Genomic DNA, 21,817 nt, shown 5'->3' on the forward strand with positions numbered 1-21,817 from the left:
CTTACGTCATTCTGTATGACAGACACTAGATCTATCCACCTCATTACAAATAGCTCAATTTCGTTTCTTTTTATGGCTGAGTAATATTCCATTGTATATATGTGCCACATCTTCTTTATCCATTCATCCAATGATGGACACTTAGGTTGTTTCCATCTCCGGGCTATTGTAAATAGAGCTGCAATGAACATTTTGGTACATGACTCTTTTTGAATTATGGTTTTCTCAGGGTATATGCCCAGTAGTGGGATTGCTGGGTCATATGGTAGTTCTACTTTTAGTTTTTTAAGGAACCTCTATAATGTTCCCCATAGTGGCTGTATCACTTTACACCAAAGTGCAAGAGGGTTCCCTTTTCTCCACACCCTCATCAGCATTTATTGTTTGTAGATTTTTTGATGATGGCCATTCTGACTGGTGTGAGGTGATACCTCATTGTAGTTTGGATTTGCATTTCTCTAATGATTAGTGATGTTGAGCATCCTTTCATGTGTTTGTTGGCAATTTGTATATCTTCTTGGAGAAATGTCTATTTAGGTCTTCTGCCCTTTTTTGGATTGGGTTTTTTGTTTTTTTGATATGAGCTGCATGAGCTGCTTGTATATTTTGGAGATTAATCCTTTGTCAGTTGCTTCATTTGCAAATATTTTCTCCCATTCTGAGGTTGTCTTTTCGTCTTGTTTATGGTTTCCTTTGCTGTGCAAACTTTTAAGTTTCATTAGGTCCCATTTGTTTACTTTTGTTTTTATTTCTGTATCTCTAGGAGGTGGGTCTAAAAGGATCTTGCTGTTATTTTTGTCATAGAGCATTCTGCCTATGTCTTCCTCTAAGAGTTTTATAGTGTCTGGCCTTACATTTAGGTCTTTAATCCATTTTGAGTTTATTTTTCTGTATGGTGTTATGGAATGTTCTAATTTCATTCTTTTACATGTAGCTGTCTAGTTTTCCCAGCACCACTTATTGAAGAGGCTGTCTCTTCTCCATTGTATATTCTTGCCTCCTTTGTCAAAGATAAGGTGACCATATGTGCATGGGTTTACACCTGGGCTTTCTATCCTGTTCCATTGATCTATATTTCTGTTTTTGTGCCACATACTGTCTTGATTACTGTAGCTTTGTAGTATACTCTGAAGTCAGGGATCCTGATTCCTCCAGCTCCATTTTTCTTTCTCAAGATTGCTTTGGCACTTTGGGGTCTTTTGTGTTTCCGTACAAATTGTGAAATTTTTTGTTCTAGTTCTGTGAAAAATGCTATTGGTAGTTTGATAGGGATTGCACTGAATCTGTAGATTGCTTTGGGTAGTAGAGTCATTTTCACAATGCTGATTCTTCTAATCTAAGAACATGGTATATCTCTTCATCTGTTTGTATCATCTTTAATTTCTTTCATCAGCGTCTTATAGTTTTCTGCATACAGGTCTTTTGTCTCCTTAGGTAGGTTTATTCCTAGGTATTTTATTCTTTTCGTTGCAATGGTAAATGGGAGTGTTTCCTAAATTTCTCTTTCAGCTTTTTCATCATTAGTGTACAGGAATGCCAGAGATTTCTGTGCATTAATTTTGTATCCTGCTACTTTACCAAATTCATTGATTAGCTCTAGTAGTTTTCTGGTAGCATCTTTAGGATTCTCTGTATATAGTATCATGTCATATGCAAACAGTGACAGCTTTACTTGTTTTCCTATTTGGATTCCATTATTTCTTTTTTGTCTCTGACTGCTGTGGCTAACACTTCCAAAACTATGTTGAATAATAGTGGTGAGAGTGGGCAACCTTGTCTTGTTCCTGATCTTAGTGAAAATGGTTTCAGTTTTTCAACATTGAGGACGATGTTGACTGGGGGTTTGCCATATATGGCCTTTATTATATTGAAGTAAGTTCCCTCTGTGCCTACTTTTGGGAGGGTTTTTATCATAAATGGGTGTTGAGTTTTCTCAAAAGCTTTTTCTGCATTTATTGAGATTCTCATATGGTTTTTACCCTTCAGATGGTTAATTGGGTGTATCACATTGATAGATTTGCGTATATTGAAGAATCCTTGTATTCCTGGGATAAACCCCACTTTATCATGGTGTATGATCCTTTTAATGTGCTGTTGGATTCTGTTTGCTTGTATTTTGTTGAGGATTTTTGATTCTATGTTTATCAGTGATATTGGCCTGTAGTTTTCTTTCTTTGTGATATCTTTGGTTTTGGTATCAGGGTGATGGTGGCCTCATAGAATGAGTTTGGGAGTGTTCCTCCCTCTGCTATACTTTGGAAGAGTTTGAGAAGGATGGGTGTTAGCTCTTCTCTAAATGTTGGATAGAATTCTCCTGTGAAGCCATCTGGTCCTGGGCTTTTGTTTGTTGGAAGACTTTTAATCACAGTTTCAATTTCTCTGCTTGTGATTGGTCTGTTTCTATTTTCTGTTTTTTCTTGGTTCAGTCTCAGAAGCTTGTGCTTTTCTAAGCCTTTGTCCATTTCTTCCAGGTTGTCCATTTTATTGGCATATAGTTGCTTCTAATAATCTCTCATGATCCTTTCTATTTCTGCAGTGTCACTTGTTACTTCTCCTTTTTCATTTCTAATTCTATTGGTTTGAGTCTTCTCCCTTTTTTTCTTGATGAGTCTGGCTAATGGTTTATCAATTTTGTTTATCTTCTCAAAGAACCAGCTTTTAGTTTTATTGATCTTTGCTTCAATAAGCAGTCATTTCCTTCATTTCTTTTTCATTTATTTCTGATCTGATCTTTATGATTTCTCCCCTTCTGCTAACTTTGGGGTTTTTTTGTTCTTCATTCTCTAATTGCTTTAGATATAACGGTTGTTTATTTGACATGGTTCTTGTTTCTTGAGGTAGGATTGTATTTCTATAAACTTCCCTCTTAGATCTGCTTTTGCTGCATCCCATAGGTTTTGGGTCATCGTGTTTTCCTTGTCATTTGTTTCTAGGTACTTTTTGATTTCCTCTTTGATTTCTTCAGTGTTCTCTTGGCTATTTAGACATGTATTGTTTAGCCTTCATGTGTTTGTATTGTTCATACATTTTTTCCTGTAATTGATATCTAGTCTCATAGTGTTGTGGTTGGAAAAGAAACTTGATACAGTTTCAATTTTCTTAAGTTTACCAAGGCTTGATTTGTGACCCAACATGTGATCTGTCCTGGAGAATGTTCCATGAGCACTTGAGAAGAAAGTGTAGTCTGTTGTTTTTGGATGGCATGTCCTATAAATATCAATTAAGTCCATCTTGTTTAATGTATCATTTAAAGCTTGTGTTTCCTTATTTATTTTCATTTTCGATGATCTGTCCATTGGATGAAAGTGGGGTGTTAAAGTCCCCTACTATGATTGTGTTATTGTTGATTTCCCCTTTTATGGCTGTTAGCATTTACCTTATGTATTGAGGTGCTCCTATGTTGGGTACATAAATATTTACACTTGTTATATCTTCTTCTTAGATTGATCCCTTGATCATTATATAGTGTCCTTCTTTGTCTCTTGTAATAGTCTTTATTTTAAAGTCTATTTTGTTTGATATGAGAATTGCTCCTCCAGCTTTCTTCTGATTTCCATTTGCATGGAATATCTTTATCCATACCCTCACTTTCAGTCTGTATGTGTCCCTAGATCTGAAGTGGGTCTCTTGTAGACAGCATATATACGGGTCTTGTTTTTATATCCATTCAGCCAGTCTGTGTCTTTTGGTTGTAGTGTTAATCCATTTACATTTAAGGTAGTTATCAATATATATGTTCCTGTTACCATTTTCTTAATTGTTTTGGGTTTGTTGTTGTAGGTCTTTTCCTTCTCTTGTGTTTCCTGCCTAGAGAAGTTCCGTTAGCATTGGTTGTAGAGCTGGTTTGGTGGTGCTGAATTCTCTTAGCTTTTGCTTGTCTGTAAAGGTTTTAATTTCTTCGTCGAATCTGAATGAGATCCTTGCTGGGTAGAGTAATCTTGGTTGTAGGTTTTCCCTTTCATAACTGTAAATATGTCCTGCCACTCCCTTCTGGCTTGCAGAATTTCTGCTGAAAGTTCAGCTGTTAACTTTATGGGGATTCCCTTGTACGTTATTTGTTGTTTTCCCCATGCTGCTTTTAATATTTTTTCTTTGCATTTAATTTTTGATAGTTTGATTAATATGTGTCTTGGCATGTTCCTCCTTGGATTTATCCTGTATGGGACTCTCTGTGCTTCTTGGTCTTGATTGACTATTTCTCTTCCCATATTAGGGAAGTTTTCAACTATAATCTCTTCATATATTTTATCAGTCCCTTTTTCTTTCTCTTTTTCTTCTGGGACCTTTATAGTTCGAATGTTGGTGCCTTTAATGTTGTCCCAGAGGTCTCTGAGACTGTCCTCAATTCTTTTCATTCTTTTTTCTTTATTCTGCTCTGCAGTATTTATTTCCAGTATTTTATCTTCCAGGTCACTTATCCATTCTTCTGCCTCAGTTATTCTGCTACTGATTCCTTCTAGAGAATTTTAAATTTCATTTATTGTGCTGTTCATCATTGGTTTTTTTCCCTTTAGTTCTTCTAGATCGTTTTTAAGCATTTCTCCATTGTATTTTGAAGATTTTGGATCATTTTTACTGTCATTACTCTGAATTATTTTTCAGATCGACTGCCTATTTCCTCTTCATTTGTTTGGTCTGGTGCATTTTTACCTTGATCTTTCATCTGCTGTGTGTTTCCCTGTCTTCTCACTTTGCTTAACTTACTGTGTTTGGGTCTCCTTTACGCAGACTGCAAGTTCGTAGTTCCCGTTGTTTTTGGTGTCTGCCTCCAATGGGTAAGGTTGGTTCAGTGGTTTGTTTAGGCTTCCTGGTAGAGAGGAGTGGTGCCTGTGTTCTGGCGGATGAGGCTGGATCTTCTCTTTCTGATGGGCAGGTCCACATCTGGTGGTGTGTTTTGGGGTGTCTGTCACCTCATAATGATTTTAGGCAGCCTCTCTGCTAATCGGTGGGATTGTGTTCCTCTCTTGCTAGTTGTTTGCATAGGGTGTCCAGCACTGTAGCTTGCTGGTTGTTGAGTGGAGCTGGTCTTAGCATTGAGATGGAGATCTCTGGGAGAGCTTTCGCCGTTTGATGTTACATCGGCCCCAGAGGTCTCTGGTTGACCAATGTCCCGAACTCAGCTCTCCCACCTCAGAGGCTCAGGCCTGACACCCATCCAGAGCACCAAGACCCTGTCAGCCACTCGCCTGCTAGTGTTGGAGGGTCTCTTGTGTAGGCAGGCAGTGGCTGTGGCTCACCGTGGAGACTAGGACACTGGCAGCAGAAGTTCTGCAAAGTACTCCTTGACATGAGCCCTCCCAGTGTCCACCATTAGCCCTACCGAAGAGCCCATGCCAGTGTTTTGATTAACCATCTAATAGAATTTTCATTTAAATCATTTGAAAAGTGAATGATAAGCTTTGGGGAAATTAAGTTTTAATTTGAAATCAGAATCTTTTCCTACTGAATAGAAAAGAAATTCCTGTAATTTTTAAAGAATTCTTTACCTTGTATTCTTTTCCCATATTATTTTTAAATTCACTTGTCAAATTCAGTATCTGACATTTATGCACATATTCTTCGTGCTACAAAGTTGACAGAATTATGTTATATTTCTGAGGGGAATATATTATATCATTAATGGCTATTATGCAGGGTACTTTATGTTGTCCAAATTGTGTTTGAATGGATTTATTTAAGAAACGCCAGTTCACTTTTTGGATTTCACTAGCTCTATTAAATAGTCTAAGAAAATAATTAACAGACATGGAGGCATCATGCACTCTGATTTCAAACTGTACTACAAAGCTGTAGTAATCAAAATAATACCGTGCTGGCACAAAAACAGACACATAGATCAAAGGAACAGAATAGACAAACCAGAAATAAACCCACACTTATATGGTCAATTAATCTATGACAAAGGGAGCAAAAATATACAATGGGGGTAAAGACAAACTCTTCAGTAAGTGATGTTGGCAAAACTGGACAGCTATGTGCAAAAGAACGAAACTTAAGCCACTGTCTTACACCATCTATAAAAAATAAAGTCAAGTGGATTAAAGTCTAAATGTAGGACCTGAAAGCATAAAACTCCTAAAAGAAAGCATAGGCAGTATGCTCTTTGACATAGGTCTCAACAATATTTTTTTGGATCTGTCTCCTTAAGCAAGAGCAACAAAAGCAAAAGTAAACAAGTGGGACTACATCAAACTGAAAACCTTTTGCATAGTGAAGGTAACTATCAACTGAATGAAAAAGCCCCTTACTGAATGGGAGAAGACATTTTCAAATGACAAGTTCAATAAGGGGTTAATACACAAAATAGGTTAAAAAAAACTCATACAACTCAATATCAAAAAACCCAAACAATTTAATTTAAAAATGGGCAGAAGACATAAATAGATATTTTTTCAAAGAAGACGTACAAATAGCTAACAGGCACATGAAAAGATGCTCAACTCCTCTAGTCATCAGGGAAATGCAATCCAAACCAAAATGAAATCATTACCTCACACCTTTCAGAGTGGCTGTTACCAAGAAGACAAGTAATAAAAAGCGTTGGCAAGCATGTGGAGAAAAGGGAACCCTGGTACAATGTTGATAGGAATGTACATTGGTACGGATGCTATGGAAAACAAAAAATTAAAAAATGGAACTGCCGTATGGCTCAGCAGTTTCACTTCTGGGTATTTAACTGAAAATAACAGAAGCATTAATTAAAGAAGATATATGCATACCAGTGTTCATTGTAACATTATTTACAATAGCCAAGATATGGAAGCAACCTAATTGTCTGTGAAAAGATGAATGGATAAAGAATATGTGGTATATATACACAATGGAATATTACTTAACCATAAAAAGAACAAAATCTTGCCATTTGTGACAAAATGGATGGTCCTAGAGGGTATTATGCTAAGTGAAATAAGACAGAGAAAGACCAATACTGTGTGATATCACTTTTTTATTTTTATTTTCGGCCACTCTGTGTGGCTAGCGGGATCTTAGTTCCCCAAGCAGGGATTGAACCTGGGCCATGGCAGTGAAAGTGCTGAGTCCTAACCACTGGACCACCAGGGAATTCCCCTGTGTGAATCTAAAAAACAAAACAAACATAATAAAATAGAAACAGACTCATAGATACAGAGAACTTACTGGTGATTGCCAGAGGGGAGGTGGGTAAAGGGATGGGCAAAATAAGTGAAGAAGATTAAGAGGTACAAACTTCCAGCTATGAAATAACAAAGTTATGGAGATATAATGTACAACATAGGGAATATTGTCAATAATATTGTAATAACTTTGTATGGTGACAGATGTTAACTATCCTTATCCTGGTGATCATTTTGGTGTAAAATGATCAAAGGTAATAAAAGGTATAAAAATATCAAATCACTATGTTGTACACCTGAAACTATTTAACATTGTAAGTTAATTATACTTCAGTTAAAAAAATTGTGATATTCTGCAACTCATAATTTCTTATCATTTAAGTATTCTGTACTCTGTATTCTTCAAAGGAACATAGCACCCTATTGTTAACCAATTCTTTTTTATGTCCGTCTGCCAGTTTTACTGTCATAAAATCAATTAAACATTACAGATAAGTTACACATGTGCAGAGGTAGAAGAAGATGAGAAAATATATTGAAAATATTAGGCAGATAAAAGAGTCATGCAAGGTCATTCAAGAAATGGAAAAATTTCATTTTAAAAGTATTTTCAAAAATCATTATAAATTCTTGGTCTGTCTCTTCTGTTACATAGTGTTGTTTGGGAATGTTTTAAAGAAATATCAAAGATTTAGATACAAGATTCAGTACTTTGGGAATTATTGCACATTTTAATGATGCTTAGATCATGTACTTAAAGGGCAAAAGAGTAAAATATGAATATTTTCCTTGTATATAAATTATATCTTTAATGAAAATATTTCTGCCTTTTTCAGGATTCTTACCATTAGGAATATTTTATTTATCTGGCAATGTAACTTGTTCTCTGTTATTCAGTGAAACTCCTTTCTGGTTCTTTCTCCTGCTTCTAAGACTGCTTTTGCTCTACCTGTTCAATAGCTTTTCTTCTTCCATCCTGTAAAATTTGACATTCTTCTAGCTCTAAGTTTTATCTTATCCCACACTCTTGGTCAGGCTACTCATCTGGCTTTATTGCGATAAAGCTGAGTTGCTTCACACTTATTCATTAGATTGTGAAGAAAGCATTGTAAATCATCACTAGCACTATCCTGGTTAACATCAGTAGCATCAGTACCACCCTCATCAACATCTTTGCCTGTATTGCCTGCTTACTGTATGGCAGGCATTGCTGAGCACTTCACATATATTAGCATCTTAAAGCACAATCATTCTTTTTTTTTGCGGTACGAGGGCCTCTCACTGTTGTGGCCTCTCCCGTTGCGGAGCACAGGCTCTGGACGCGCAGGCTCAGCGGCCATGACTCACGAGCCCAGCCGCTCCGCGGCATGTGGGATCCTCCCTGACCGGGGCACGAACCCGCGCCCCCTGCATCGGCAGGCGGACACTCAACCACTGCGCCCCCAGGGAAGCCCGAGCACAATCATTCTTTAAGGTTGTTAATGTTTTAGGCTCTGAGAGTTTAAATCTTGTTTGAGGTCATACTACTATTATGTAGGGTTAATAATTTCCTTTCTTATGCTTTTAGTTACTGTGCTTTTCTGTCTCCCAATTCATGCACATTATTTTAATTCAAGGTTATAGAAAAGTGTTGTTAATAAAGTAAAAGAGTGTACAATTTAACTCAGTAAATTTTAAAATAAAAATTTTATGTGACAAATTGAACTTATGAAGTAATTGTTTAATGTGTGCTTTATTTCACACCTAGGCTAATTTATGATTTATTTTCCAATAGCTGTTTATAAAGCCATGACAGCTTTTGAAATGAGTAGAAATGATAATTGTTAAATGAAATTTATCTTTGGTGAGAAAATGTTTCACTAGCAAGACATTATAAAATTGGTTATTACTTAGGTGAGACTAGTAAATCAATTTCTAATATCCTAAGTCAGTTTCTGTTCTAAGTTTCCTAATAAAGGATATAAATTGATGTAAGCCCAGTATGAATAAATGCATACATGTAGACATGCTTAGTTTGGACAATTTCAATTTCAGGAGATATCACAAAAGTTAGTTTCTATAGCATTATTCAACAGAGACTCGTCTCCATTAAGTATTGCTGAGAAAAATAGCAGCAGAAAGTAATGCCAAGACGTGTAATCTATAGTCACATTCTTCTTTCTGGCTTGTTTAATGGTGTAATGTTTTGTTAATTTACTGAAATCACTCTGAAGTTATTGTAGGCACAATGTTTTTTTTGTTTTTTAAACTTTTTTGGCTGCGTTGGGTCTTCGTTGCTGCGTGCGGTCTTTCTCTAGTTGCAGCGAGTGGGGGCTACTCTGTTGCGGTGCGCGGGCTTCTCATTGCGGTGGCTTCTCTTGTTGTGCAGCACGGGCTCTAGGTGCGTGGGCTTCAGTAGTTGTGGCACGTGGGCTCAGTAGTTGTGGTTCGCGGCTCCAGAGCACAGGCTCAGTAGTTGTGGCACATGGATTTAGTTGCTCCACGGCATGTGGGATCTTCCCGGACCAGGGCTCGAACCCGTGTCCTCTGCATTGGCAGGCAGATTCTTAACCACTGCGCCACCAGGGGTGGTAGCCAATAATCTTAAGGAATTTTTGTTTTCATGTCTCTATTCTTTTTTTTTTAAAGAAGAAGCTTAAAAACTCAGATAAAACTTTTTTTATTTAAGAGAAATTATTATATTTCAATATTATTTTAAACTTTAATTCTGTCATTCTAAACTTTTTAAAAGAATAATTATGCCTGGGAACGTGGAGATTACTATTTGACTTATAAAGATAACTTCCAATTCTGTGATCTCATGAATCTATGTGTTTTTACTTTCCTTCTCTAGATATTTCCATACCCATAGTTCTCAGTGACTTCAGATATGCACTACTTGGAGTTATGTGGTAGATTAAATATTTTTATTAGTAGGAAAAAACACTAGTCAAGATATTTGATTAAATATGTCACTCAACAGAATTTTAATTTTGTATCATTATTTAGATTTGCTTAAATTTGAAATTTGTAAGTGCATAATTTTTAGGCTTCTGAATTGTATGTTTGCATTTTTAACATCAAAGTTTTTATGTGGTGGAAAAGCAATGTGTAACTTTAATTATCATTTTAATGTGTAAGAAAGTACTAAATTTTAAACCCAATGTGTTCATTCTACAAGTTCTTTGGTAATTTTGGAATTGTGCTTTACCATAGAAACTGTTATGAAATGAAGTTTCTCAGGTCAACTCAGAAAAAAAAATTTAAACAATAATGTGTTTTGGAAGTAGCAGAATATTATCATTTTATCTATAACTAATGCCCCCTTTAACCTTATTTTTATCAGATTTTCTGAGTTTCAACATTAATCCTGGAATCTTAACTTTCTATAAAAACTTTACAGACTTCATAGTGTGGGAAGATGGGAGCAAGACATAGATATTGATATGTGTGAGAAACTTTCATTCTTGAGAAGACTCCTCCCCCTTTATCATTTTTTTTTTACACTGTGTTCATAAGACCCCTAAAATTATTCAGGAGTCCCTCAGCCTTGCTTTCCAGCAGAATAGCTTTGTTTTATTTGTTTAATATGTTGGGATTTGCTTAAGACTTCATTTAACTATTAGCCTAGTTATGAAGAGCTCAAGCTCTCAAAGAAGACTATAAATTCATTTATCTGCTTTACCATGATTGATTTTGGAACGTTGGGTAAGTTACTTCACCTCTCTGTACTTTGGTTTCCTCATCTGTAAAATGGAGATAATAGTACTTCATAGGTTCTTTGCGAGAATTAAATGAGACAATATATGTACATTTTCTAGAATAGCACTTACTGTCCAAGTGCATGAGACTTTGCATATAAGTGGTTAAGTCTCTGTTCAAACTGGCAACTGTCTGATACCAAAGCTGGACTCTTATCACTATTAGATCATAGTGTTGAACTAAACTGAGGAAATTAAAGGAATGAAGTGGATTGAGGGATTGGGGCTAGAAGAAAAGATTTAGTACCTCTCCTTCAAAGGGCAGCTCATAAGCTCAGATACTGATTCTTGTTTGTGAAAGATCATAGAAAAAAGGGTGCTTCAGAAAGGAGGGTTTTTATTTGTGTCTTCCACTGGTAAGGAATTCAGAATGTTAGTAAAAAGAATTTTTTTAGCTTGTTCTAGACTAGGGTTGTTTCAGAAAGCCTGCAAAATAGATTGATTTTCCTAGAAACCTTTAAGGAAGCTGATCAACTGATTAGAATGTCTTGTGACTCTTAATAATTAAGTGAGGAGCACAATAGTTTTATGTAATAATGCAACTTGTCTTAAAAGAGCCTGAGAACAGATAACACATAATCACCATCAAATTATAAAAATACAGCTTTGTTGGGGGTGTGTGTGTGTGGAGATGATTAAAATTTTAGTTTTGAGGTCTTTTTTAGTTTATTTTTCTTGACAAAAGAATTAACTATATTATAGTAAATTATTTTAAAGACATATGTTATGCAGACATAAGCCATGGCATGTTAATCCTTTGGATATTTTTTTGAGTCCTAAAGGTCATTACTAAACCACCGAACATGCTATGACTTCCACACTATTAATGACACAAATCACAAAAATAGCTAAAGGTCTATCTAGGAAGGAGACATTTGGAAAAACCCTTTTAAAAAGCATCTGAACAGTGATCATAGCTGTCAAACTGTTATCTGGTATACTTATATATTAAATATATATTTAATGGAAGAAAATAAAGGAAGGCATTAACAACAAAAGAATTTTAAGGAATTCAAATTTTAGCCAATCCAGAGAATCAGTGGAAAAGTTCTGAAGCTCAGTCTAGAAGTCAAATTTGGATGAGTTGCCTCTTTCTAAAATGGGAGTTATATTATATATTATAGGCTTACAACCTATACCAGTAGAATTCTGAACCAACCAATGATACTCCTGTTCCTAAAGAAGTCACATTAAGAGCCCTCAGACAACTTCTACCCATGGAGAACCAGCTTCCAAGAAGATCAAAATTATTGAAGCATTCTTTGCATCAGCATGGCTTCCAAAAATTGGAAATGAAGATTGTATATAATAATTATACATAATATATTAACAATAATGATATATAATTAATGTAGCATTAAAATTACATATACATTATATGATCTTGGGATTGATCACTAAAAAATAGGTTTTAATACCATCAGGTCCAGCTATCTGATTTTTATCAAGTGAGCAGAAACTGAGAAACTAAATGACTGAAATTAAGTGATTAATTATTGTCAACTTTGATATAATAATATTGGTCTTTCAGTAGTTCCTCTTTCTACATACCATACTTTCATCATATGTTAATTTTTTTCATTTCTTATAATAGTTAATTTTGCCTTGGATTTTCTTGAACACTTATTCATGAAGATGAGGCAGTTTCTGAAAAATTATTATGATGCTTGTGACTTCTCAAGAAGATGGATCAACAGGGTTTCTTTTTAGTCTTGCTCATTTACTCACTGAATTAAGTGTGTGATGAAGGTGATATAGCACGTAAGCGTAAAAGGAGGTGCTGTGAGATCACATTAGCATGCTGTAATAACATGTATCCTAATAATATGACAGATCTTAGTTATATATACTCTTTTAATATATCCAGTTACTAGGTAACTCCCAGAGAGATGATTTGTGAAGGATATTCTGAAGTCTTTTAACAAATGATATATTTCAAATTCTGTTTTCATACAGCCGTGTGAGCCACAGTAAGAAATAAAACACCCTCCCAAAATAACAAATTTCTTTTAAAAATCAGATTAATTCCAATAAACAAAATCCACTGTGAATTTTGCATGTTTTCCAAAGGTTTTGTTTTAATCAGATGCTTGTTATAAATTCCTCCAGTGATGACTTGGAATTAAGTATTGAAAGCAGTAGTTGTCTGTACTCTGTTTTACTAGTTGGCCTGATGAAATATCAAAGCTTTTAGTAATTACAATTAATCAACATCATGAATTATTCTTACAGTTATTTAAACATAGGCTTTCTTTTATCATTATACATGTTTCTCAACCGTTTTCTTCCATCTCTTTCTCTCCCTGCATCTATTTTTCATCTTGTCCATTGGTAGAAATGCAGAGTAATTTAAATATGATATCTAAAATATAATTAGTCAACTATGCTTTAAAGAATATATTCCAAAATCATATATAGGGCAATACATTCTATAGTGAATCTTTTATGATGCCCACTTTGTTTCCCTCTCTCTCTCCCTCCCCCTTCTCCCCTCATCTCTTTTTGAGGAAGGAAAGGAAACAAGTTGTAGAGGATAATTTTTTGAACAAAAAGCAATCAGTGGAAAAACCATATTTCCCATCACATATCCTTAAATGTGATTTTGGTCAGAGTGTGGGCTTATGAGTGTAAGATTACTTGAGTTTCATTTAATTAAAGTAGGAATCAAAGGACCAAAATGCTGACATTCAGTTTTCTATTGCCTTTCTCATGTCTGACTCTATCTCAGCTAAAATATTATCTCGATGGAGAAAAGTATCTGTAGTATGCTACTTTTATCTAAAGAGAGGGTATATATATATGTGTGTGTGTGTGTGTGTGTGTGTGTGTTGGTATGTGTGTGTATCTCTGTGTGTTTATATAGATTTACACCCACACAGACATATGCTTATCAGTTTAAGAAATAATGGAGGAATAAACCAGAAAATAAAATATCCCAATCGTCAGTTCTCCAAAGTGATTAAACCATTTTCACTTCCACTTCAATGTATGAGAGTTTCATTTACTCTATCCTCATTTGGTGGTGGTAGTCTTTTCGATGTTAACTGTTCTAATGAGTGAAATGTTATCTCCTTATGATTTTATTTTATTTTATTTTTATTTATTTATTTTTGATTGTGTTGGGTCTTTGTTGCTGCACACGGACTTTCTCTAGTTGCGGTGAGCGGGGGCTAGTCTTCATTGCGGTGTGAGGGCTTCTCATTGCGGTGGCTTCTCTTGTTGCAGAGCATGGGCTCTAGGTGCACGGGCTTCAGTAGCTGTGGCTCACGGACTCTAGAGCGCAGGCTCAGTAGTTGTGGCACACGGGCTTAGTAGCTCCGTGGCATGTGGGATCTTCCCAGACCAGGGCTCGAACCCATGTCCCCTGCATTGGCAGGTGGATTTTCAACCACTGCGCCACCAGGGAAGCCCCTCATTGTGATTTTAATTTACATTAAATCATGTTGAGCCCTTTTACATGTACCTATTTGCTACTTGTATATCTTCTTTTGTGAAGTGTCTGTTCACTCTTTTTGCCCACTGGGAGGGGGTTATTAGTCTTTTTATTTTTGATTTGTAGGAATTTGTATATATTTTGAATACATTTTCTTTGTCGGATGTGTAACTATCCTCTTGCTTCTATTTAACAAAACAATAATAAAAGGATATTATGTATAGAAGATATTGATACATTTAATATCTATAAACTGGCAATTTTGGAAGGAAATTAGAGTAATTAGTATTTAAAATACAGACCTTAGGGGCTTCCCTGGTGGCACAGTGGTTGAGAGTCCGCCTGCCGTTGGAGGGGACATGGGTTCATGCCCTGGTCCAGGAAGATCCCACATGCCGCGAAGCGGCTGGGCCTGTGAGCCATGGCCACTGAGCCTGCGCGTCCAGAGCCTGTGCTCCGCAACGGGAGAGGCCACAACAGTGAGAGGCCCCCGTACTGCAAAAATAAAATAAAATAAAAAACAGACCTTATAGTTTTAAACTTAAAAAAAAATTACATTCTATTCTGTTTTTGATTTCAGGTGCAATTAAAAACCAGCATTTCTAGTCAATATGTAATTCGGGCGCAACCAACTAATAGGTGCCTTTCTACACTGGAGTGTGCAGCTGTTGCTCTTTCTATCTTGGAGAAAAATAATTACATACAAGAGGTATGTCTTTGAAAAGTTATATAGTTTTTGAAAGTAGGAGTTTGGTTAGATTTTTGTCTAGAAAATTTAAAAATGCATAACTTGTTAAATTTGTAACTTAAGTGACAAGTAGACTGTATCTGTGATAGAAATTTGTGCACTTTTATAACCTTCCTTTCCCCTCTGGTGTTTCTCTGTTAGTTTAACGTTCCAGATTGCATTATTTAAATATTCATTCTAAGCTGTGCAAACAGCATTTGTAATATGCTAAATCGTTTTTAAGTAGCATAACATTAAATATAGTTTTTTGGGGCTAGATATGTCTTTCAGTAGTCTGTATTTCTGTTTTAGTCTTTTGTGTTCTCTTGTACTAGACTTTTTTCTTTTTATTTAAAAGAACACTTTACAGCAAGATTTTTTCCATTGGTGCTTTTATTCAAGGAGATATACCAACTTCCTATTTATCTTATTAACCTTGCTTAGGGTATAAAAAGATACAATTTTTCTTGAGAAAAAAGCCTACAGAATGTGAAAAGGTTATAACCTGCAATCAACATTTTATTTAATTTCCATGAAAGCCTGATGATTTCATATATAATTCATAATCATTAGTAAATAATAATGTTTCAGTGAGCTCACCAACATCTCAACCTTTTAGAACATGTAAAAAACTTTCCATTTATGACAAGAGAAAAAAATAGCAAACTAAATGGAGTTTTATAACTCCCTCCTCTAACACACACACACACACACACACACACACACACGCACGCACAAAGTATGCTCTTTCCTGCCTTCTTTCTGTCTTTCTCATTATACACCATGATTTCTATTATAAAAGTGTGCCTTAGCCATGAGGGAAATTCCAATAATGGATAAAAGCTTAGGTCAGAGTAACTGGATAAGTGGATTAGTTACCAAGAAAAAGAACAAAAGACCTCCAAAGCAAGGGGAGTTAAAGAATGCCAGAAGAAGCATTGAATTGCCCTTTTCCTCTCCCCTACCCTAAGCCATGGTATGTGTCAGAGTTGGAGACTTTCTTCTTTTGAAAGAAGTAGGCTTTCATGAGTAGGCTATTTTTGTGTGTATCTGTGTGAGTAGACTTAGTTTTGGGTCTAGGCAATTTCTCTTTCTCTCTTTTGAGGGAAAAAATGCGTGAGGGATCCTAAATCCTTCCTCCAAATAACCAGGGAGTGTTCTCAGACTTTTTTCCTCCCCTCTGACTTTAGCACCTACTCCCATGTACCTTCCATCAATATAACACTTAATATACCCCTATACTTGTCTCTCTGTTTTATTAACCATCATCTGTGTATGTTCTTCAGCAGAAAACAACATTATTTTTAGGTGTCTTAAAGGAAAGATGGAACCCAAGGCTGTTGTTTAAGCTTGCTTTCTGTACAGTCTCTGTATTTTCCTTTTTGTTGATGTAAAATCCTAGGATCAGCCAACATCAGACATAGGCCTCATTAAAAGTTTAAATCTTGAGGGAAAAATATAATGGTCTTTGGCTATAAATTTAAAATTTCTTTCCTCTTCTTTTGGTTTATAAAAAGAATCTTCTATGGATTTATATTTATTATTCCCACAATTGGAATTGGATCTTTACTGCATTCCTAAACAGAAGCTTTAATGTTGGTAACGGTGGTGTTTCAGTAGTAGTAGTTATAGTATAATAGGGCTAGGGTTTGGCATAGGGTTTGTACTACTACTACTACTACAAATGCTGCTACTGCTCCCCCCTTTCCAGCTTTATAAGATATATTATTCTGATATTAATTAATGTACTGTCATAGCAGGAAACCTGTCTTATGTTTTTAGTATAATATCTTACAACAGGCAGAGTTTAAGAGACAGAAGGGTATAAGGATCTATCATCTCTTCAGCTTTTGGAGCTTTTATTTTTTTCTGTGGATCAAGTTGAACATAAAATCCCAAAGCAAAAGTGGGGTCCTGGAGTTCTCATACTTTTTGCTTTGGTCACCAGGAGTGGTTATACTATAGTGACCAGGAGTAGAAGAAGGATGTTTGATAAGCAGACATGTGATTTGGGAGGTGCTGTTAAGATGGTCGCAGGAACATGAGCAGAAAAAAAGCATATGAAACATCCCAAGTTGCTTATTATTACATCTGGCAAACAATTGGCTTTCTTAGTGGGGGAACACCAAGTCCAGCTTGTTTAAATCTAGCTACAATAAAAAAATTAGTACATTCTTCTGAACATCTGCTCTGAAATAGGTGTTTTCTTTCCTTCCTGGGGAGGAAAGCTATAACATGCCTTTTCTCCCCAATAACCTTTTATTAGGGGCATCCTAATAAAACCTTAAGAGGATGGGGAGAGTAGTAATTTTTCAGCTGGCTTCATTCTGTAGAGGTAGGGCTCCTCAAAATAAAGAACTTGGCATAGAATGGCCTTCTTAGTCTGTTGATTCATTCTCTTCCTTTATTCTTGAGCAGTTTTCAGTCACTTGGAGATAGCATGATACGAGTTTTGAAGCAAGTTTGAGTTAAAACTTTATCACTTATCATCAGCAGTTTTTGCCAAAAGACAATTCATGTAATCTCTTTGTTTTTGTTTTCTTATCTGCAATATACAAAAAATAGTTACCTCATAATATTGTTATGAGAATCGAATGGGATAATGTATGTTAATTGCCTGACACCGGGCTCTCAAGAAGAGTTCACCTTTTTGCCTTTCCTCGCCTCTGATTCTTGTCTATAGATTGACAGAAAAATTGAACTGAAAGTTGGTGATTTTCATTTTGCCATTATAATATGTACCAGGGTTACTCATACCTTGGAAGCCTTATGAACTTTTGTAACTAGAAGTGGCAAAGCTTTGTGCTGTAACCTAAATGTCTTAGCTCTACTCATCACCAGTAGTTGTTAATAACGGTCTTTTGAAACTGTCATGTTGCATCTATAGACAGAGGATATACAGAACACTGATTTTCCCCCAAATAAACTTTTAGAAACTAATTATGTAAGTAGAGGATTTTCTTTGTTCTTCTGAACCAGTAAACCTCTCATATAGTTTCACATTGCCCCAGATATAATGTTATGAATGTAGAGAGAAACATTATCATTTATTATCAATCAAGTTATATGCTAAGCACTTTAAATGTATCATATGAGTGCACCATAATAATAACCTTATAAGATGGACATAATATTCCTCACTTTGCAGATGAAGAAAACGAGGCAAAGAGAGGTTATTTAACTTATCTGGGAACACATAGCTAGTAAGTGATTGCATCAGTCACTTAAAACCCCAAAATCAGAATGGCATAACACACTGTCTGTACAGTGGGATTGCCAGGGGGACCGCTGCTAATTATAGTCACTTGGATCCAGGCTGATGGATGCACCATCTAGACACATCACTTTAAGGAAGGAATAAACAGAGGTGGGGAATCATACACCACTTTTAAAGCATCTGCCCAGAGGTGACACACATTATTTGTGCTCACATTTCATTAACCAAGTCAAGTTATATGGCCATGCCTAACTTCAGAGGGGGCTAGAAAATGCAGTCTGATCATGTATCATGAAAGAGGACTGATGTATTTGTGAACAACCCTAGTGACTACCACAGATCTATCTCCAAAATTCATTGTCTTAATTACTCAGAAAATTGATAGAATCTTATCTTCAGGAAGTAAAAGTTGGAGGCCCTTAATCAGAGGAGTATTAATACTCTTCTATCTATGAAGAATCTAATAAATGTCATAAAATAGCAATTGTCTCAGTCTGTATATGGTCCAAGGTATGTTTCCTAGGTATGATGTTTCAGGATTCAATCACTTCCTTATGTTGACTCTGTAAAGTAATTATAGTCATTTCTATATTTCTTCTCTTGTTTGAAGAATTGAAGATACGAAAAGAAATTATGAGAACATACCTAAGAGACTCTCTACAATAATGTCAGGCAGAGCTTTTCCAAGACGTTTGTCTTTTTCTTACTGGTGTGTCTCAGTTAGGAGTTACATTTAGTTGCATGTAACAGAGCCCTTACTGCAGTGGTTGAGCCATATATGAGTTTATTTTTCTCCTGTATTAAGAAATGCTGAAGTTAGTGTTCTGTGGCTGGGGATGCAGCTGAAGAGGACATCAGAGACCCAGATTTCTTCTGTCTTTCTGTCGATCACTGTATGTATTTGGCTTTAATCTTCATGTTTATTGTTCTGTAGTCACATAGTGGTCATCCCACATGTGGCAATCACGTTCCAGGCAAGAAGAAAAGGCAAAAGCCTATGCCTGCCAGGTCTGTCCCAACCCAAGGCCTTCCACTTACATCTTGTTGGATAAACTGTCATTAGTCAATGTAGTATTACTAGCTGGACACATTGCCACCTTGAATAAAATTTTAGATTTTTTTTAATAAGGAAGAAAAGAATGGATATGGAGAAGCAACTACCAGTGACTGCCACATATTTGTAAGAGTTCATTGTAAATTAAAGCTGTTAAGCCCTTTGCTGCCACTTTTGTTGTATATGTGGGGGAATACATTTTCACATAGACATTGTGAAATTTTTGTAGTTAAATCTATCTTTGTTCCTTTTATTTTCTTTTTAAACAATCTGCACCATCAAGTTTGTTATTTAAAAGTGTTATATCAGGGATCTCAGGCCCAGGGAAAGACTGACTCAAATATGTTTAAAACACTAGCTTAATGTTTTGGGTTTTTTTCCCTAATTTTTGAATTTGAATAACTTTAAGAAGGACATATGCTCAGTTGTTTGACAACCTCCACCATTCTCTGTTACCTTATAGGTCCACCTAGGTCACATGTTTATGTTATATGTCTGGCCCTATAGGTATTTGAGTTCAGACAGGTATGTATACAGTTACAGTTATTTCGAATGCACCCACACCTGGTTATCTAACTTGTATGTGGGCCATGGAGTAGTGTGAGAGAATTAGTAAACTTATCCATTGCTGCCATCATCCGTTTGTTAGCAAGTAGAGGGACGCTTGTGTTAGTCTGTGATTGAACTGAATTAACTAATTTGTACCTAAATGTCTCTTTTAGTCTGCTGTTACAGATTAGTTATTATAATGGCCACAATTTTTGTAGTGTTTGAATATATTAAAGTATAAAACTAAATTTAGACTTTATCACCTATATGGAAAATTAGTATTTGTGTCTTACTGGAATTCCTTAGTGGTATGTAAGGTATGAATTTAAATGAATTATTTATTTAGAAGTTATCATATATTTGATTGCCCATTGCTTTTCATAGTTAAAAGCTAATAATAAAATAATAACCCCTGTTTCTAAAGAAAAAATTTAGATAGAATATCATAATTTGTCACACTTTTTTTAGTATCTTTTTTTTTTATCTTAACAGACTTTGCTTCGCCCTCTTCAAGCTTTATGCTCTTTCCAGCTTCAGCATGGTGCTCAAATTCGCCTCAGCAAGGAACACCTTCTGAAAAATGGATTATATCCTAAGCCGATGCCAAAGAACAAACGCAAACTCAGGAAAATGGAACTATTAATGAACAGCATTAAAATTTAGTGCAGTTGTTCTTATGGTGCTAGTTTTGTTGTCTTCAGCTGACAATAATGAGTTAACTTTTTATACATTTTAAGTCTGTGGGTTTTTGTCTAAAGAATGAGAGTTACATACTAAACTTACCCAGAAGAAGAAAGTAATCCAAATAGCCAAAAAACAAACAAACAAAATTCAGTGATTCAGTGAAAAGCAAGATTTCGTACTGTATTCGTTTTTAAAATGTGCCTCTAATACATTTTTTCAAGTCAGTAATTTGAAATGTGATTAGTTGTTGAGCTGGGTTAGAAGTACTTATTAATAAAAGGGAATGGAAGGAAATTGATGTGCCTGACTGGTTCAGTATTGTTTCTGTTAGTATTTATAGATAATTAGGTGTAGACCTATAATAGAGGATAATCTTGCACATGAACATTATAGTTTGAAATAAGTAACAAAAGAAAATAATAATCAAGTAATCTAGGTTGAATTTATTTATTTCATAAATAAATATTCTTTAGGGACTAAAATTGAATTCAGCCAATGTGATTTAAGTGTGCGATTAATTGCCCATATTTTTAAAGTTAAAGTTTAATTAGAAAAAGTATATTCACTGTCTAACATTATTTTCAGGTGTACAACATAATGATTTGGTATTTGTATACGTTGCAAAATGATCACTACAATAAGTCTAGTTAAAATCTGTCATCTTACATAACTAGAACAAATTTTTTTCTTGTGATGAGAAGTTTTAAGATATACTCCCTTAGCAACTTTAAAATATACAATACAGTATTACTAACTATAGTCACCATGCTGTATATTACATTCCCATGACTTACTTGTTTAAAAACGGCCCTTTTGACCCTCTTCACCCATTTCACTCCCACCCTCACCTCCACCCCTGCCTCTGGTAAACACCAGTCTATTTTCTTTATCTTAGAGCTTGTCTGTCTATAAGCTGTTTTTTTTTTTTTTTTCCAGATTCCACATTTAAGTGATACCATTTCTTTGTCCGACTTACTTCACTTAGCATAATGCCCTAAAGGTCCATCCATGTTGTTGCAAATGGCAAGATTTCATTATTTTTTTATGGATGAATAATACTCCTTTATATATATATATATGCGTGTGCGTGCATGTGTGTATCACATTTTCTTTATCCATTCATCCATTGATGGGATGCTTAGGTTGTTTCCATATCTTGGCTGTTGTAAATAATGCTGTAATGAACATGGTGGTGCAGATATCTTTTCGAGTTAGTGTTTTCTTTGGATAAATACCCAGAAGTGGAGTCACTGGATCATATAGTAATTCTGTTTTCAATTTTTGAGGAACCTCCATGCTGCCTTCCATAGTGGCTGCAT

At 35.4% G+C, this 21,817-nt stretch overlaps 1 protein-coding gene across 2 annotated transcripts in view; it reads left to right on the forward strand.

Annotated features, from left to right (window-relative positions):
* The window catches only part of DTWD2 (DTW domain containing 2), a 90,893-nt gene extending 69,464 nt beyond the window's left edge, over nt 1-21,429 (forward strand). The window contains exons 5-6 of one of the 2 annotated variants that reach the window (XM_060006974.1): nt 14,848-14,976; nt 20,307-21,429. In XM_060006974.1, the coding sequence (XP_059862957.1) occupies nt 14,848-14,976; nt 20,307-20,477 (300 nt within the window). In that variant the 3' untranslated portion in view covers nt 20,478-21,429. Of the gene's footprint in view, nt 1-14,847; nt 14,977-19,016; nt 19,345-20,306 lie in introns of those variants that run through there. The other variant, XM_060006975.1, reaches the window with a different exon arrangement.
* Nucleotides 21,430-21,817: the final 388 nt, after the last annotated feature.

This window comes from Delphinus delphis, chromosome 3 (genome assembly GCF_949987515.2).
Source record: "Delphinus delphis chromosome 3, mDelDel1.2, whole genome shotgun sequence".
Classification (NCBI taxonomy): Eukaryota; Metazoa; Chordata; class Mammalia; order Artiodactyla; family Delphinidae; genus Delphinus; species Delphinus delphis.